Source organism: Leucopleurus acutus (genome assembly GCF_964270905.1).
Source record: "Leucopleurus acutus genome assembly, chromosome: 5".
Lineage (NCBI taxonomy): Eukaryota > Metazoa > Chordata > Mammalia > Artiodactyla > Delphinidae > Leucopleurus > Leucopleurus acutus.
In genome coordinates, this window is record NC_139147.1 from 81,490,837 (window position 1) to 81,506,402 (window position 15,566).

A 15,566-nucleotide genomic window follows, 5' to 3' on the forward strand; every position below is an offset into this window, starting at 1 on the left:
ATTATTTCAATGAAGCTGTACAGAAAGATAGACAAAAGTTAATAGCTTTTGTACATACCAGCAATAACCAATCAGAGGAATATAACAGAAAAGAGTTTAAGTATTATAATGGCAACAGACAAAAACAAAATACCAAACTGAATTGTGAAAAATAGATGAAGAAAACTTCAAGACTTAAGTAATATTTTTAAAAGATTTGAATTTAGAAACATCCTATGTTTCTAAATAGGGACCCCCAGACAAAATTCTAATGCAGTTTTTTAAACTTGACAAGACAATGCAATAGCTAAGGCATTTTATAAAAGAGCTGTGAAGAAGGACTTCCCACAAGATATTAAAATAGTTATAAAGCCACAGCAATTGATGCAATATTGGATAGATAAATCAATAGTACAGAAGAGAGCCCTAAGAAACCCTAGTATACATAAAAACTAATGAAGGAGAGAAGAAAGATCATAAACGAATTTGAAAGTAATGGACTGTTTAACATATGGTATCCAAGACGTTGCCTGTTTGGGAAAGTGCCATCATATAGCCGGCCATCCACATCCATGGGCTTCGCATCCTTGGGTTCAACCAACCTTGAATAGAAAATATTCAGGAAAAAAAATTCCAGAAAGTTCCAAAAAGCAAAACTAGAATTTGCTGTGTGCTGGCAACTATTTACATAGCATTTACATTATATTTACAACTATTTACATAGCGTTTACGCTGCATTAGGTATTACAAGCAATCTAGAAATGATTAAAGTATACAGGATGTGCATAGGTTATATGCAAATACTATACCATCTTACACAAGAGACTTGTATAAAACCAGCATCCGTGGATTTTGGTATCGCCAGGGGTCCTGGAACCAATTCGCTGTGGATACCAAAGGATAACTGTATAGTAACCTCTCACCTCAAAGTATACTCCAAAAACAAAACCAAAAAATCTCCAATTCCATTAAAGAATTAAATGTTACTTACCTAGGGAAGGGGAAAATGGGTGACTATTATTACACTATGAACAAGGACTTCCTAAGGAAAATGTGACATGTTTAACTGTTAACAAATTTTCTCTGTAATAAAACAGAAAACTAAGGGCATGGGGCTGCTGCCCCTAGTGCTTGCCAGATGTTATAAATGTGATGAAGGGTTTTTAAGACAGTCATACAGACTTTAGTTAATTGCCTGACCAGAGAGGTTTGGGTCCTAACTACAGAAATGTGGGATGCTCTCTTTCCATCAGGGGTTGAAAAGGCAGATTTAACCACATCCAACTACCTCCTAAAATGGGATCTTACCTATTTAACCCACTAGCTCCTCCTAATCTGGGAATGAGGCGGTAAGATACTGACATTTCTTTGACTCGAGTTGAGGACATGATCTCATACTTCTTGCCCCCAGTGTATGTACATACAGTGAACTCCCAGTTATCTGTAGAACTAGAATCCACAAACCGCATCAAAACCTCACGTTACCCAGCATCTCCAAACTCCTGCCCCATCAAGACCTTTGTCAAAACTGCTGAAAACCCAAATGAAAGAGATTTGAGTTTCACCTCCTCCCCTTTGCCCTGGAGGTGCTAACAAGCAAATAAACTGGTCAGCTAGAGGGAGAAAAAGGAGAAGCAAGGATCTTCCACGGTCTAAAATAATGGGCTCCATCAATGGGAAATGTAAGCGGTGCCACAGCTGCCACTCTCTGTCCCAAGCACGGCCAGCTCCACTGCCAGAACATTCCCCCGTTCTTCTTGGCTGTGCTAACCAGTCAGTACTTCCATAGCAGGTACAGGCTCTGCGCTGGCTCAGGGAATACCAAGGTGAATAAGATGAATGTCTTCTTCCCCTCGGGGCTCCTGTGCTCCGGAGTGGGACAAGGCTTACCACAGGAAATGTGCCACAAATCACTACCATCAGATGGGGCTAAATTGCACACCACAGATAAGTGCCTCACTTCCCTGAATTCTGAGATAAAGACAATGCCCATAATAAGGCCCATAACACAAAACGGTACTTGACGTGTCGTCGGTGTGCTCCCCTGGTGACTACCACAAAACAGAGGGACTCACTCCCTTCCTAGATTTTCAGGCTGATGGAAACCAACCTAACAGTCGTTTTCAGCTTCCTTCCCCCAGGTTATGTTCATTCCCCACAATGACTTTTGGCCCCATCTTTTTCCTTCTATATCCTGGGGCCTTATAAATTTAAACCTGGCTTGCAGTAGAACCCTCTTAGCCAGACTCTTCCCAGCTCATCTCATCTTGACAACAGCTATTGAATAATTCCCTTCAAACTCTTCTCTTCATGTTATCCTCCAGCTTAAAAGTTATCATGGTTCCCCACTACCTCATATTAAACCCAATCTCTGCTGCCTCCTTCCCTTTAAACCCTATACCAACTGTCCCACCTGTATTCCTGACCTCATTTCTCATCCTTTGGTCCACACTCAACCAGCTGGTATGTAGCCCCTCAACCTAGTGCCTTCCCTTTCTCTTTCACCAACACATTTTCTTCCCTTCCTTTCAGATGTTAAAATTCTTCCTCAATTGCTCCATTCAGGTTCTTCTCATTCCTTACCTAACTTCTTTTTGACAACACTTGGCTTATCCTACATTTAAACTTGTTGATGGGTCTTTCTCTTCAAGAGTTCTTCTGTCGTTCTCTAGGGTCGCACTGTCATTTCAATAGGTGGTAAAACTCAAGAGAACGGGCTCATAGATTGTGTTTCTTTTGACAAGCATCTTTCTCCTCCTCCAGTGTAAGATAAGTTATTTAACTGGTGCATTCCATTTTACAGTTTACATTGGGCTTTCATTGACAGATTGTCATTTGATCTTCACAACAACTTTGTGAGAAAAACAGAATAAATGCTACTATCCTCATTTTACGGTTCCGCAAGCACTGCTTCTGAAGGCTAAATGATTTGTCCAAAGGTTCACAGCAAAGAAGGGGGAGTCCTAGGACCCAAACCCAGGTCTTTGAATCCTAAGTGCCTCTTGTTCCCACATCATCTTCCTACTTGATAAATGTTGCTGGACTGACAATGCAGATTATCAACGCATCAGTGTCACCAGGCCACATTCAAATAGGGAGTAAGCATTTTGAAGCCATACCCTGAGGGTAAGGTTGGGAAGAAAGACAAAAAAATGAGAATTCACCAGTGTCTTTCACTTCCAATTGACTTAAAGTTTGCAGAAGGCACTCATTAAACCTAAAATTCAAATAAAAATAAAAGCTTTTAAAAGAAACTTGGGTCTCCCCTAGAAGACTAAGAAAAGAGGAAACGCCTAAGAGACTCCCTTGGAAACTTTCCACATGAGTAGCGCTTGGGTCGGAGGTCAGACTGAAGCCTCTGGGTCAGTTTGGAGTTACTGGTTGACATCTCTGCACTGCCCAGGCAGGAATGGCCAGGAGCAGTGGAGGCGGGGAATCCAAAGGACTAGGCTCTAGCTGTTCCGGCCTTCTCTGTGCGACCTTAGGCTAATCCAAGGCTCAAGAGAGCATTGAGATCTCCATTCCTTTATCTATCCTGCAGAGGGATTGAATGAGATGGTCTCTGAGGTCTCCTCTGGCTGTGACATTCTGAGAGACTATGAATAGCAAGGACATGAGACAGGTGATCAGCTCAGCTGATCGCCACGTGGGAAGCTCACACCTGTCTCTCCACAGCGTTTCCGCCCCTTGCTTCCAGCAGTGCCAAACGCCAGGCCCAGTCAGGGTCCAGTTGCCAATTCTGAAGCTGTTCAAGGACAATCGTCCTTCTGCATGGGGCTCCTTCCAGCCCGAAGCTGGCCTCCCTTCCTCTCTCTGCAGATCACTCTCCCATAGGCTTCTGGGATTTGCAGGCCACTAATTCATTTCTGCCTCTTTGCTTTTAGATTAAAATTACTCACAAGAACCAAGCGCCTATGATGATGGGGCCCCCCCAGAAGAGCAGCTTCTTTTCTCTGAGGAGGAAGAGCCGTTCAAAAGACTAGACACTATGCCCAATGCTAGTTCAACCAAGAGAGAAGACAAGAAACTGAAGCACACACATACACACATACACACCACACACATGCGCGCGCGCGCGCGCACACACACACACACACACACACACACACTCTCTCTCTCTCTTCTCCAACCAGTGGAAGCCAAGCCACCCTTCAGCAAGAAGGCTTCACCCTGACATCCATTCTATTTCCACTATGGACACACTCCAACAGAGCCAGTGCCGGCAGGACATTGTGAATGGACTTAGAGCCCTCCAGGGTGCAGCTGGCTCATGCAGCAACTCCCACTTTCCCAGAAGACTTTCTGAGACTTTCTGAGCGGGACTTTCTGAGACTGAAGGAGAAACCCCCCCTTTCTTTCCACCACCCCTGCAAGTTTCCTCGCCGCTCTCAAGGAGCAGGCTGCAGGTTTCCTGTCTAAGGGGAGATCGGATGTGGCCAAGGGAAAGAGCCTGCGTTCCAGGGGACGCTCACAAAGGTCCCTCTGTGAGGAGACAAAAACACCTCCAACTCTCAGATCGCAGCCCTTGGCAGGACTCGGCATACGCACGCTGGTTTCTTGGTTGTCCTTCGAGTGACAGCTTCTCCCGGAACTTGCTGAGGAGGCAGAAAGGCTGTGGAAAGCTGTGCTTCCCTTCTTGGTTCTGCGCACCCTCAGTGGGCAGTGGTGATTTTCCTGAAGCCTTCTGCTGGCTGTGTGTTTGTTTAGAGCCGGCTCCAAGAGCCCCCAGAGCTGCCTACATAGCACACCTTAGATGTGGTATTTATTTTCTTAGTTCTGTGAACACCTGGGAGGGAAAGCAGAGAAACTGAGATTTATTTTTCAAATTGGTGTCATAATATTGTGTAAAAAGGGAAGAAAAAAAAAAAAAAAACCACCCCCAGCTTCTTTCTTTTTCAAGCCACAGCGTGTTTCCTGTTTGAGTTCCAAGCCCTGGTGGCAGACTATTCCTGAAGGCAAAGAAGATGGGAGGGAAGGGCCTTTTGCTGAGGAGACCAGGAGACAAGGCGTCAGGCAGTTCCCTCCTGCCTCTGCAACAACCACTCCCCGAGCACGACCTGAAGGCCCTACTGAAGGTCTTAAGTGTGTGTACTTATATGTAGCATATATATATTTATATATACAAATATTTATTTACTGGTGGATTTTTCTGGATTGAAAAAAAATATGCAGTACAAGAACAGAAAGTGGGAAAGAAAAAGAAGGCTCTGACTCCCCGTTTCTGCCATTTCATTGTCAGGGCACATTGCCCTGTGGTGATCATGAGATTTAAGGGAAATTAAAGTATCTCCTTATCATAAAGAGACTGAGAATTTCTATTCTGGATCCTCAAAACAACATGAAAGCTATGCTGGGCAGGATTTACTCTCCCATTTGTCAGATAAGGAAACTGAGTCTCGGAAAAGTTAAGAGACTTGTCCATGGTATCTTGGCTAATGTGGTTTGGGACTAGGTACCACTAAGAAGATATGTAACAGGGAAAAGAACCTACACATCTTGGAAAAGGGTCATTTCTGGTCACTGAGAAGCGATTCCATTTGGATCCAGGTTGCCAGAGAGGAATGAACGTGTGGCACATGTGTGGACGGGACAAGCCCACATGAGAGAATGAGACCTCCCAGTACTTCCCAGAGACTCTCTCTGGCCTGACCTGGGGAGAAGTTGGTCCAGGGTTGAAGGCAGTGGACAGATCTTTAAATTAAACTCTCCACATGTCATCTCATCATGGTCACCATAGTCTCTTAATCTAGAAACCCCTCTGGCTGCCCGGATGACCTCAGTGGAGAGGCACAAGGAGGACAGAGGCACCTCAGCAGGGAGCTGCCAGCCAGTGCCCAGAGGGGCCTCAGCAGAGTTCAGTGGGCTTCATTCAGCTGGCAACAGCATCACCGCCCTCCCCGAGGGCAAGTCTGTGGAGAGCTTTGTTGGTAAAAAGAAACATTCACCTCGGCACCTTTGCTCCTTCAGCCTCCATCCCCTCTGAGATTTCCGAAAAGGAAACCTGGACCCACTCGACGTCACTCCACTGAGCTCCCTCTGATCTCCTAACACTGGGTCAGGAACTTTGCGCAAGGAAGGGAAAATTAGGATTGTGTGTACAAACTGATCCTAACTCTGAAAGAAGCAGTCATCTAGGACCGTCTAAGACAGAGATCTAGAACCATCCTGTTCCACCTAACAGTGCAGACCGCTGGGCAAGGGGAAAGCAGGCCACCTGAAGAATGTCCTGAATGATGGGCTCCTTGGGGATGGGACTAACAAGCTCAGAATGACAACAGGTACTATCTTTGAAGCCACTTGATTCTGAAATGAAGGCAGGTTCAATTTGGGGTCACTGATTCTAAGACATTTGCAGAAATTCTTGAATGTGTTTCAGCCTCAGCCCCCCAAGATTGAGGCTGTTGAGACATGGCACTATCAACAGGTGAAAGTGATTCTTAGAGACTCACAAGTCAGAGACTGGCCCCTGCCTGCCCACTGTGGTGCACAGGACTGGCAATGTTGCTTGAGAGACATGGCCCATGTCCTCCTTAAAGCCACAAAGTATAGCAAGCATCGGTGGAATTGTACTTTCAATTTTGTAACCTCAGTAAGTCTGGTGGTGGTGTTTAATCTGACTTTGCAACTCATCCCTTAACTACTGGGACTGTGGTTTCTCGCTGTGGAGTACCTCATCATAGTGCTCCTCACAGCAACCCCTGAGGTTGACAGAGAGGATATTATTAGCCCCATCTAAATAATGAGGAAAGCAAGGCTTACTATAATTTAGTGACTTCTCAAAGTTAGGCAGTCAGGGGAGAATCCTCCCTCATTCCTCATCGCATTCTGATTCTGGCCGTGCCCCAGACATGTTCTCACCTGCCCCCACAGTTCTACCCCTCTAGCAGTAAAAAGAATGAAACAGGAAGTCTTCAATACATTATGTTGTCCCTGGACTAATGGGCTAGGCGTTGCATCTCATTGTGACTTGGTCTTTGTAGGTTTCCTCCAGTGAGTTGAGAATGGAGACAGACTTAGTAGAATGATTATATTTCAGGTCAGAGACCAGCTCCTCTCAAGAGAGTTCTTTCCACAGATGGAAAAGATATGTTAAAATTGCCAAATAAATTAGGAAATACTTGGCAGAATCTGGAAGAACCTCCAGACTGGCGTTACATAACATGCATATACATTATACATATGGACATTATATAAGGTGACATAGTACTTAATGTGCTGTATATATTATGTAAATTACATATTTGTGAGTAATCATGATAAATATAGAGACCCACTAATCACTTTTTTACACATACCCAGTGACAGATTAGGAAGTTACTTTGCCAGAGAGTCTTAAAACTTACTCTCTCCTGCTGCTTTGGTTCCAACTCCTGCCAAAAATAATTGCATCAACTTTTCCCATCTCTAGCCCCCTCTCCTCTTAGCCAAAACCCTCAGTCCTAGCTAGGCTGTACCTTCCGTGGAACACTACCATGATTGAGATCCATAAAAATAGATTCTGGGGTTGGGAAGTATCTAGACTCCCAGATTCCTTGTGTCACCGACCTACACCCCAAGGCTCCCAGGCAGATGGATGTCTAATGCTGATATTAAAGGGAGAGAGAAGGGGAGAGAGGAAGTCTACCAACCCTCCAAGGAAGGAAACTTCAGTGTTCCTTGGCCACCAGTCCCAGGATCTGACCATAATCAATCAGGAAGTTATTTCAAAAGTCTAGTTTACGTTTCTGCAGCATATCTGAAACCATAATTTCCTAAAATGTGTTTCACACAATACCAGTATCCATAAAATGCTCCATGAACAAAAGAGTTCTGTGGTCAAGTACTAGATCCCCTTCTAGAAGAAATGGTGGGCTTTGATTTGTCTGTTGACGTCCATAGATTAGAAACACTGCCTTAAGCCCACCATTTCTTCTTTTTGTTCTCCTTGGAGATGGGAACATGGAAGTAACCATCCTCTGCAATAATATTCCATAAAGTACTTTTCTAGGACAAGGAACTTCTCTTCTTAAGACACTCTTTCTAGTTTCTTCTGTGATTGTTTAACTACTTTTATGGTTCCCCCCTATGTGTCTTCAAGCAAGAATCAAGGATCTGGCCTCTTTTCTTCCTGAGTGGAGAAGGGTTTGGAGAAAAATTAAGGGGAAAACAGGATAGCTGCCAGGGGCCAGATTTCATCTGTGCAGCTCTAGAGGACAGAACCAGGTCTAAAGAACACAGTTGTGGAAAGGATCGGTGTTTATTCAGTTTAATAACCATTCTTGGAGCTAGCTGGACGAATATGGACAGAGCTCACTTGTGAGGGAGTGAACAGCCACCTGCTCTTATAGGAAGAGCCTTGACCTAGTTGAGGAGGAACAAGCGGTGATTGATCTACCTTGTTTAAATGCTGTTGAAACTATTTTAGTAGGCATCAGTGTTAAATCAATAGGTCTAGTACTTCCTTTTGAGCAGCAAACCTCAGTGTCCATTGTTTTCTGGAAGAGTGAAAGATGACTCCCAGAGAGATTTCTGGATCAGAAAATAATATTCATAAAGTCGTTTTCTAAAGTACATTGCTCCTTGTTCTAGAAAAGTACTTTCTGGTCTAACTGGTACTGACCAGTTAGACCACACTTGTACATGGCGGGATTGACCAGAATCATTGGCGCCCTCAAGGGCAGCTAGTGGTGGTGGTGACCTTTCCTTGGCAGCTCTGAAAGTTAAAGGAATGAGTTACAGTGTTAAGCCCAAAAGAGATTTTGCATTTCTGTTGGTGTTCATATTAGCAGTTTGGAACTGTTCTCCTAGTCACGAGTACCAGACCTGCATCCGACTTGCAATAAATAGCAAGGAAAAAGAAACTATCCTACATCTCAAATACCAGTCAAGTTTTGCATAAAACAGGTGAACAGAATTGTGTAGGATTTCACATGGGGCCGTCATTTTTAGCTCACCTTAACGTTCCACCATACTCAAGTACATATTTTAAATTTCTACTATAGAAAGAAAATAGGAAAGGGAATTCTCATTTATGGCTTGCTGAGTACAGGGCACTGTGTCAAGGCCTTTTCATGTGCTATCCCATTTAACCCTCATGATCTGGGCATTTTGCTTATTTCACAGAAAAAGGAGTTAGTGTATAGAAAGGTGAAGTACCTTGTCCAAGGTCAAACAGATAGCAACTAGTAGAGCAAAGACTTGACATGGGTCTGTCTTACATCAACATTTATGCTTCTTCTACTATATTCTAATGCCTTTAACCTTCTTATCTCACTATTTCCAACCCTACCATCATCCTGGGTGAGACTACACAGCAGTGAAAAATTGATGTCCTACCTGGTCAACCTCTGTATTGGGGATGGGACTAAGAAGCTCAGAATGACAACAGGTACTACTCATGTTCCTACTGAAGAACTTCCAGTGCTTGCTCATATGGAAACTCAACAGCCTCCATGGGCAGCTAGAACCCAAAACTTCACCCTTGCAATCAAACTGGCAGCCATCCCTTAATCCTCAATGTTTCAAATTCTAGCTGAATGAGAATCGTTTCCCAAGGCCCGCCTAATAGATTTTTCTATTCAACTCTGTGAGTGGGAGAGCAGCAAGCAGGCTTCTCAGACCTAAATGCCATGGTCAGCAGTGACTGGCCTGCACGGGGAAGGAGAGCTAGGGTTGTGGAAGGGAGCCTCCAGCAAGAAGGCTCTGCATGTGATCCTCATTAGTGATAGACGTGGGCTGGGCCATCTGTGTTCCACGGGAGAACAGAATGGCAGGCTGCCTTTCAGATGCCAAGAGATGCTATCTAATGGCAAGATCCAGAGAGCTCAAAAAGCAGAGAGGCATCCTTCCTCCTGAGCATCTCTGTGGGAAACCAGGGACACAGAAAACCATGGGGTTTTTGGAAACTAGCTGCTTCACTTGCAGGGCATTTCACCCTTGCTACCACTTCATTCTTCACGTTCATGGTGGAAGCCAACCAGCAGAGCCCTGCAGCCTTGCCTCCTAACTAAACTCCCTGAGATGGATCCCAAGCTGAACCTATGTCATCTTGGAATCTGTAGACACAATGGCAGGTGCATTATAGCAAGGCACCAGGGTTTGCGGTTAAGCCTCCGAGTCTCCCAGGGGTCAGGAAACACTACAGGTAGAAGAGACCATTTAATTGGATGCTCAATGAAGATTCTAGAGGAATAATCAAAAAACTTGGAGTACTCGTCTAAATGGGTCAAATTAGAAAATGCAATTTGGAAGCAAAGAGGATAACATCTAACCCAGTATCAAGCATGTAGCAGGTAATGAGTAAATACTTGTTGAATGAATGAATAGCTAAAATGGGTATCTGTCCTTCTACCCTGGAATGGGTAGGGGAAAGCGGGTAGAAGGGATTAAAGCTTTTTAACTAACAACTCAGAAACTTGAAACCACAGGATGTAGAGGGAGCTCATGAGGGCCTTTAACTACTCAGACATCTGTTGAGTGATGGATACAGCTAAATATGGATCATCAAAGGGCTTTCTAGGTCACATGGAGGGCAGCTTCATGATTCAGAAAATATGAAATTCAGCTTGGACAAAAAGACAGAAATATTTGCAGTCTACTTCTGAGAGGTCAGGTCAGAACTGACAAAACAAAAAAAGACAGCACAGAAGTGGAATTACAACACAGTAAGAGATCAGCATAATAAGATACAGATTCATGAGATGAAAAGAGATCGAGAACTGGGTTTTCTAGCAGGTTTATTTGGGCAAGGGAGATGAGCCTGAACACTCAGTCCAAAAACGGAAGAAAGGACTGAGAAATCCTTTTTTCTTAAAAACGCTTAACGTTGAGTTCATGGTAAAATGGAAATGTCCAGGCATTGATGAAATAGTTATTAAATAACAGCTATCATTTATTGTCCAGTCCAAAGCCTATTGCTTTTATGACCACTTTTAAACTTCACCAGAACCTTATGAAGTCAGAGTTATACGGTTCCCCATTGGACAAGTGAGGAAACAGAGCAAATCTCATGGGGCAGATCTGGGATTCAGATCTGTCAGGATCTGCCTTTCAGAGCCCACATTCGTGCCAGCAGTACCCTGGCTGAGGCCACTGAGCTTCAAGCACAGTGACAGGGATTTACTACACCCACCCACCCCCACCCCACCCCTGTGCATGATTACTTCCTTCTCAAAACGAAATCCAAGTCCCTCCCCTCCCCCTTCCACAGAGCTGGAGTGGGAAACGGCATCAGCTTGGACGCAGTGGCACAGTGGCCTGAGCAGGTCTGGGCGGCAGCAAGTCCATATACGCCTTGCCCACCTCCCTTCTTAGGCCCTCTCTCCCAGGCACAGTGGGGCCGCCTCCTAAGACACCGATCAGAGAAGAGAGCACCAACGTGAACACCTTGGTGTTCAGCCAGATCAGAGTATTCACAGAATATTAAAGATCGTATTAAAGGACACACAGAGACCACATCAAAGGTCCAGTGAAGTGAGGTCGGGCAGTCAAACATCAGAATTTAGTACCTCATATCTAAAGGTGGGATGGAGACTTGAAGTGTCCTTTTAAAAATGTGTTGAGTGAATCATAATTTGGAGTAAAAAGACTGCTTCTAGAATAATGCAAAAAAACTTTTTCCCTTCCAAAAAAAAATTATTTTTAAAATGGAATCTTCGCAAGAATTACAAGTGAGGGGCAATAAAAATGGTAATTTCTTTTTATGTTAGATAATACCAAAAAAAAGAATTTATAAATGTCACAATATAAGTGGAAATCCAGAGAAAGATTCCAGAAAGTCTACTGTGGAGGGACTAAACAACAGTACTTTCAAAGTAATTAATGAACTTTATTTTTCTTGTCATTTTCTTTAAAAAAAAAAACAAAAAACAAAAACAAAAACTGGTACCAAGTGGTTACCAGAAAATGGCATGATCTTCAAGAAAAGATACATTTTCCTGGTGGATATTTCCTCTCTCCCCAACATCCTTGAGGTGAAAAGATTGAGAACTTTTGGTTGGTTGGTTGGCTTTTTACTTAGAGAACTATCCGTGCATGGAAGGTGTTAATGATAGAGGATGTCATTGAATTGCTGTGTGGGGTTTGCTGTCATCACACTGTGCTACCACCAGGCATTAAGGTAATGATCATAAACTTACGAGGACTAAGCAATTCCCACTCCCATCCACCCCATCAGCCTCCTGGAGCTCCCACCCCCAGTTACATATACTTCCTGGAATTAGACCATCTGGGAATAATTTCTATCATGACAGTTTTCAAACATACAGAAAAGTAGAGCCATAAGTATAATGAGAACCCATAGACCCATCACTTAAATTCAACAGTTGTTATCGTTTTGCCATATTTGCTTCATGGTCATGACACCTCACACCAAAATATTACATATACGTCATTACGGGGGATCCCTTCGTAAGTGTTAAACGTTGTGTGTGTCATCCATGTTGCTGAAGGAAGATTTCAGGGTGTTGTGCATCTGAGCTCAGTCATTTCTCAGCTGACTGAATGCAGTTGTCACAAGTAGATGTTAACCAGGACATTGCTGTGTTACTGATAGGAGAAAGTTTTGGGTGGAACCCAAGGAAGATCTTAGCTGTATTCAAAACATTCCTGATTGATCTGGAAAGAGGAAGGTAAACAGCACGTTAACTACATTCTCAAAAGACACTAAATCGGGGAGTGTTATAAGCACTGATGATGCCAGAGAGAAAACGCAAAGAACTTAGAGGAGTTAGAAATGTACCTGAAGGATGCGTGTTCTTATTTTTGAAATAAATATTGTTTAAAACAGTAGGAGTGGGCTCCCTGGTGGCGCAGTGGTTGAGAGTCCGCCTGCCGATGCAGGGGACGCGGGTTCGTGCCCCGGTCCGGGAAGATCCCACGTGCCGCGGAGCGGCTGGGCCCGTGAGCCATGGCCGCTGAGCCTGCGCGTCCGGAGCCTGTGCTCCGCAACGGGAGAGGCCACAACAGTGAGACGCCCGTGTACCGCAAAAAAAAACAAAAACAAAAACAAAAAAAAACAGTAGGAGTTACAGGAAGACTAGGCACAGTACTAGTTGGGACAAATAAAACAGTAACATCATATCTGCAGGTTCGTTTAAAAACCATATAAAAACCGGTTCTGGTTATTGCCCCCACCACGTGAGGACGAGGAAGCTAGACTGGGGGAGGGGACCAGCTGCTGAGGTGTACAGACAGGCCCTCCCCCTCCGCTGGGGCAACTGAACTGGAGCTGTGTCAAGCCCCGAGAGACCATCTGTGAGTCCCCCTTCGCAGGGCGAGCTATCATTTTCAATGGGCAAAGTGTAAGGGGAGCAGGTAATGTTCCACGTGCTCTGTGCTCGGCTTCTGGGGTCAGGGCAGGCTGACTGCAGACGTTCTGGACAAGATAGTGGGCAAGGTGGTTGGTTGGCTTGCTTTCAAAAGTGACTCTGCCCAACCAAAGGGAAGACGGTAAAATGAATGACAGCAGGTTTCAGAATATTCAGCCCATCTCAGTCGATGAATGAAATGAGTTATTTTTTAAGAACAGCCTAGGTGGCAGCAACAACTGGGAAGCAAGGCCTGGTATTCACCCAAGGCCTGATTCCCAGCCTGTGGCCGGTGGACCTAACTGAGCACCCATCCGACTTCCTAAACGTCAGGAAGAAATGCTCTCTCATCTCTACCCCCAGTGCACTGCTGCAGACCTCTGACTCATTAAACACCCCAGCCCACCATGCCATCTCCCAACACCATGGGGCTCGTAAGACCAAGTACCACCTTCTCCTTTCCTGACAATGCTGCCATGAGGAGTGAGAGTCGGTGTTGACTAAGACAGGAATGAAGATTGTTTTCATCCTCCTGCCAGTGGGAACATGTTTTCTTCCCAGAGCACCCACTCTTTGGAAGAACATAGTCTCTTCTGAGCTCCTTCCTCCAGCCTAACCCCCGGCACCCTGAAGCCCAGGACCCACTGATGGGCGTGAAAACACATGAGCTCCCTGGGGCTTGGAGAAGAGCTCTTGACAGGCCTTTCAGGAGACGACAGCGGGCCGGGTCTGCACACCCCTGCTGCCTCCTCTGGGTACCATGACTTGCCTTTTCTCTGTCTGCTCGGAGCCAGAGGCCTGTCTATACTGCTGTTCGTGAGTCATTTGGTAGCAGGGAAGAGGAAGCAGCACAGGGTCCCCTCCTGTATCCCAGTGCTCAAAATGGACACGGTCTCCTGAGGGGGAGTAACAGAGACAAAGTTCACTTGCATATGTTGAGTCCTCTTCCCGGTGGTGCTGCCCTTTCCTCAGCTCTTTTCCGTGATAAGCCCATCCTGCTTGGGATCTCAACAGAGGAGCAAAGAGAGAAATAAAATGGGATCGGAGGACAGAAGTCTTTTTTTTTTTTTTTAACATTATTGGAGTATAACTGCTTTAAACTGTATAACAGTTTCTGCTGTATAACTAAGTGAATCAGTTATACATATATCCCCATATCTCTTCCCTCTTGCGTCTCCCTCCGTCCCACCCTCCCAGTCCCATCCCTCTAGGTGGGCACAAAGCACCGAGCTGATCTCCCTGGACAGAAGCCTTCTCGATGACTCGAAGGACGCCAGCTCAAGTGTTCCTTCTGAGATGTTTGTGAGCAGGGTCTGGGGCAGAGGGAGAGAAAATAGATGGGAATTCCTGTCTTCCCCCAAAGGGATGAAAAGAAGGGGATTTATGGAAATCTGTCAGATGTCCCCAGAGGCAGGCCGTCTGCGGGAAATTGCTCGTGCCTCCACGTGACTTGGGAAGAGCTCCCATCCTTGCCCAGCTCCATTTTCTTGAGGGAGGAGAGAAACTTTGGGGAACTGCACTCTGGAGACTCAGAGACACGAGGGGAGACAGAGAAAGCAAGGGAGGGCCAGGAGCCCAACCTCCAAATCCAGTGGATGTTTCACATGGCTCCCACGAGGAGGAGGGAAGATCTTAGGTCAGGGTTTGGTTCTTCTGTGGCCATCAAGGAAAAGAAAGGGACGGGGAGGGCCTCCGGCAGTAACGCGCTCCACGCCGCTGCCTCAGTTACTCCAGGCCCGGTTAGCCGGAGGCAAAGCCAGAGAAGGCTGGGGCCTCTGCCTGTCTCCTTCAGAGCTTCACAGGCCACGACCCAAGGGAAACTCCTCCCCACGCAGCCTCAGGCATGGAAGAGCGCTCTCCTACCTCTGCTCAGCTCTGCACTGCTCCTCTCGTGGGCCGGCTCTCTTTCCTACCCCGACACCAGTTAGCAGCAGGGACTTGGGCAAGTCAAATTATATCTCAGGTTTTCCACCTGTAAAATGGGGCTAGAGGGCTTCCCTGGTGGCGCAGTGGTTGGGAGTCCGCCTGCCGATGCAGGGGACACGGGTTCGTGCCCCGGTCCGGGAAGATCCCACATGCCGCAGAGCGGCTGGGCCCGTGGGCCATGGCCGCTGAGCCTGCGCGTCCGGAGTCTGTGCTCCGCAACGGGAGAGGCCACAACAGTGAGAGGACCGCGTATCACAAAAAAAATTAAAAATGGGGCTAGAGAGGATGGTTAATGCATCTATTCATGTATTCATCAATAAGAAGTTTGTGATTAAACAATGTCTATTTGCTAAGCAGGTACCTTAACCTCTTAAC

At 45.6% G+C, this 15,566-nt stretch overlaps 1 protein-coding gene and 1 long non-coding RNA gene across 4 annotated transcripts in view; one reads left to right on the forward strand and one right to left on the reverse strand.

Moving 5' to 3' along the window:
* The window catches only part of DGKG (diacylglycerol kinase gamma), a gene marked incomplete at its 5' end in the record, with an annotated part of 158,831 nt that extends 154,450 nt beyond the window's left edge, over window positions 1-4,381 (forward strand). For all 3 annotated transcript variants that reach the window (XM_082840520.1, XM_082840521.1, XM_082840522.1), the window contains one exon: window positions 3,864-4,381. In XM_082840520.1, coding sequence (XP_082696646.1) covers window positions 3,864-3,962 — 99 coding nt within the window. In that variant the 3' untranslated portion in view covers window positions 3,963-4,381. The remainder of the gene's footprint in view (window positions 1-3,863) is intronic.
* LOC309962629 overlaps window positions 1-15,566 on the reverse strand; it is a 742,666-nt gene that overhangs the window by 372,399 nt on the left and 354,701 nt on the right. The window lies entirely within an intron of this gene.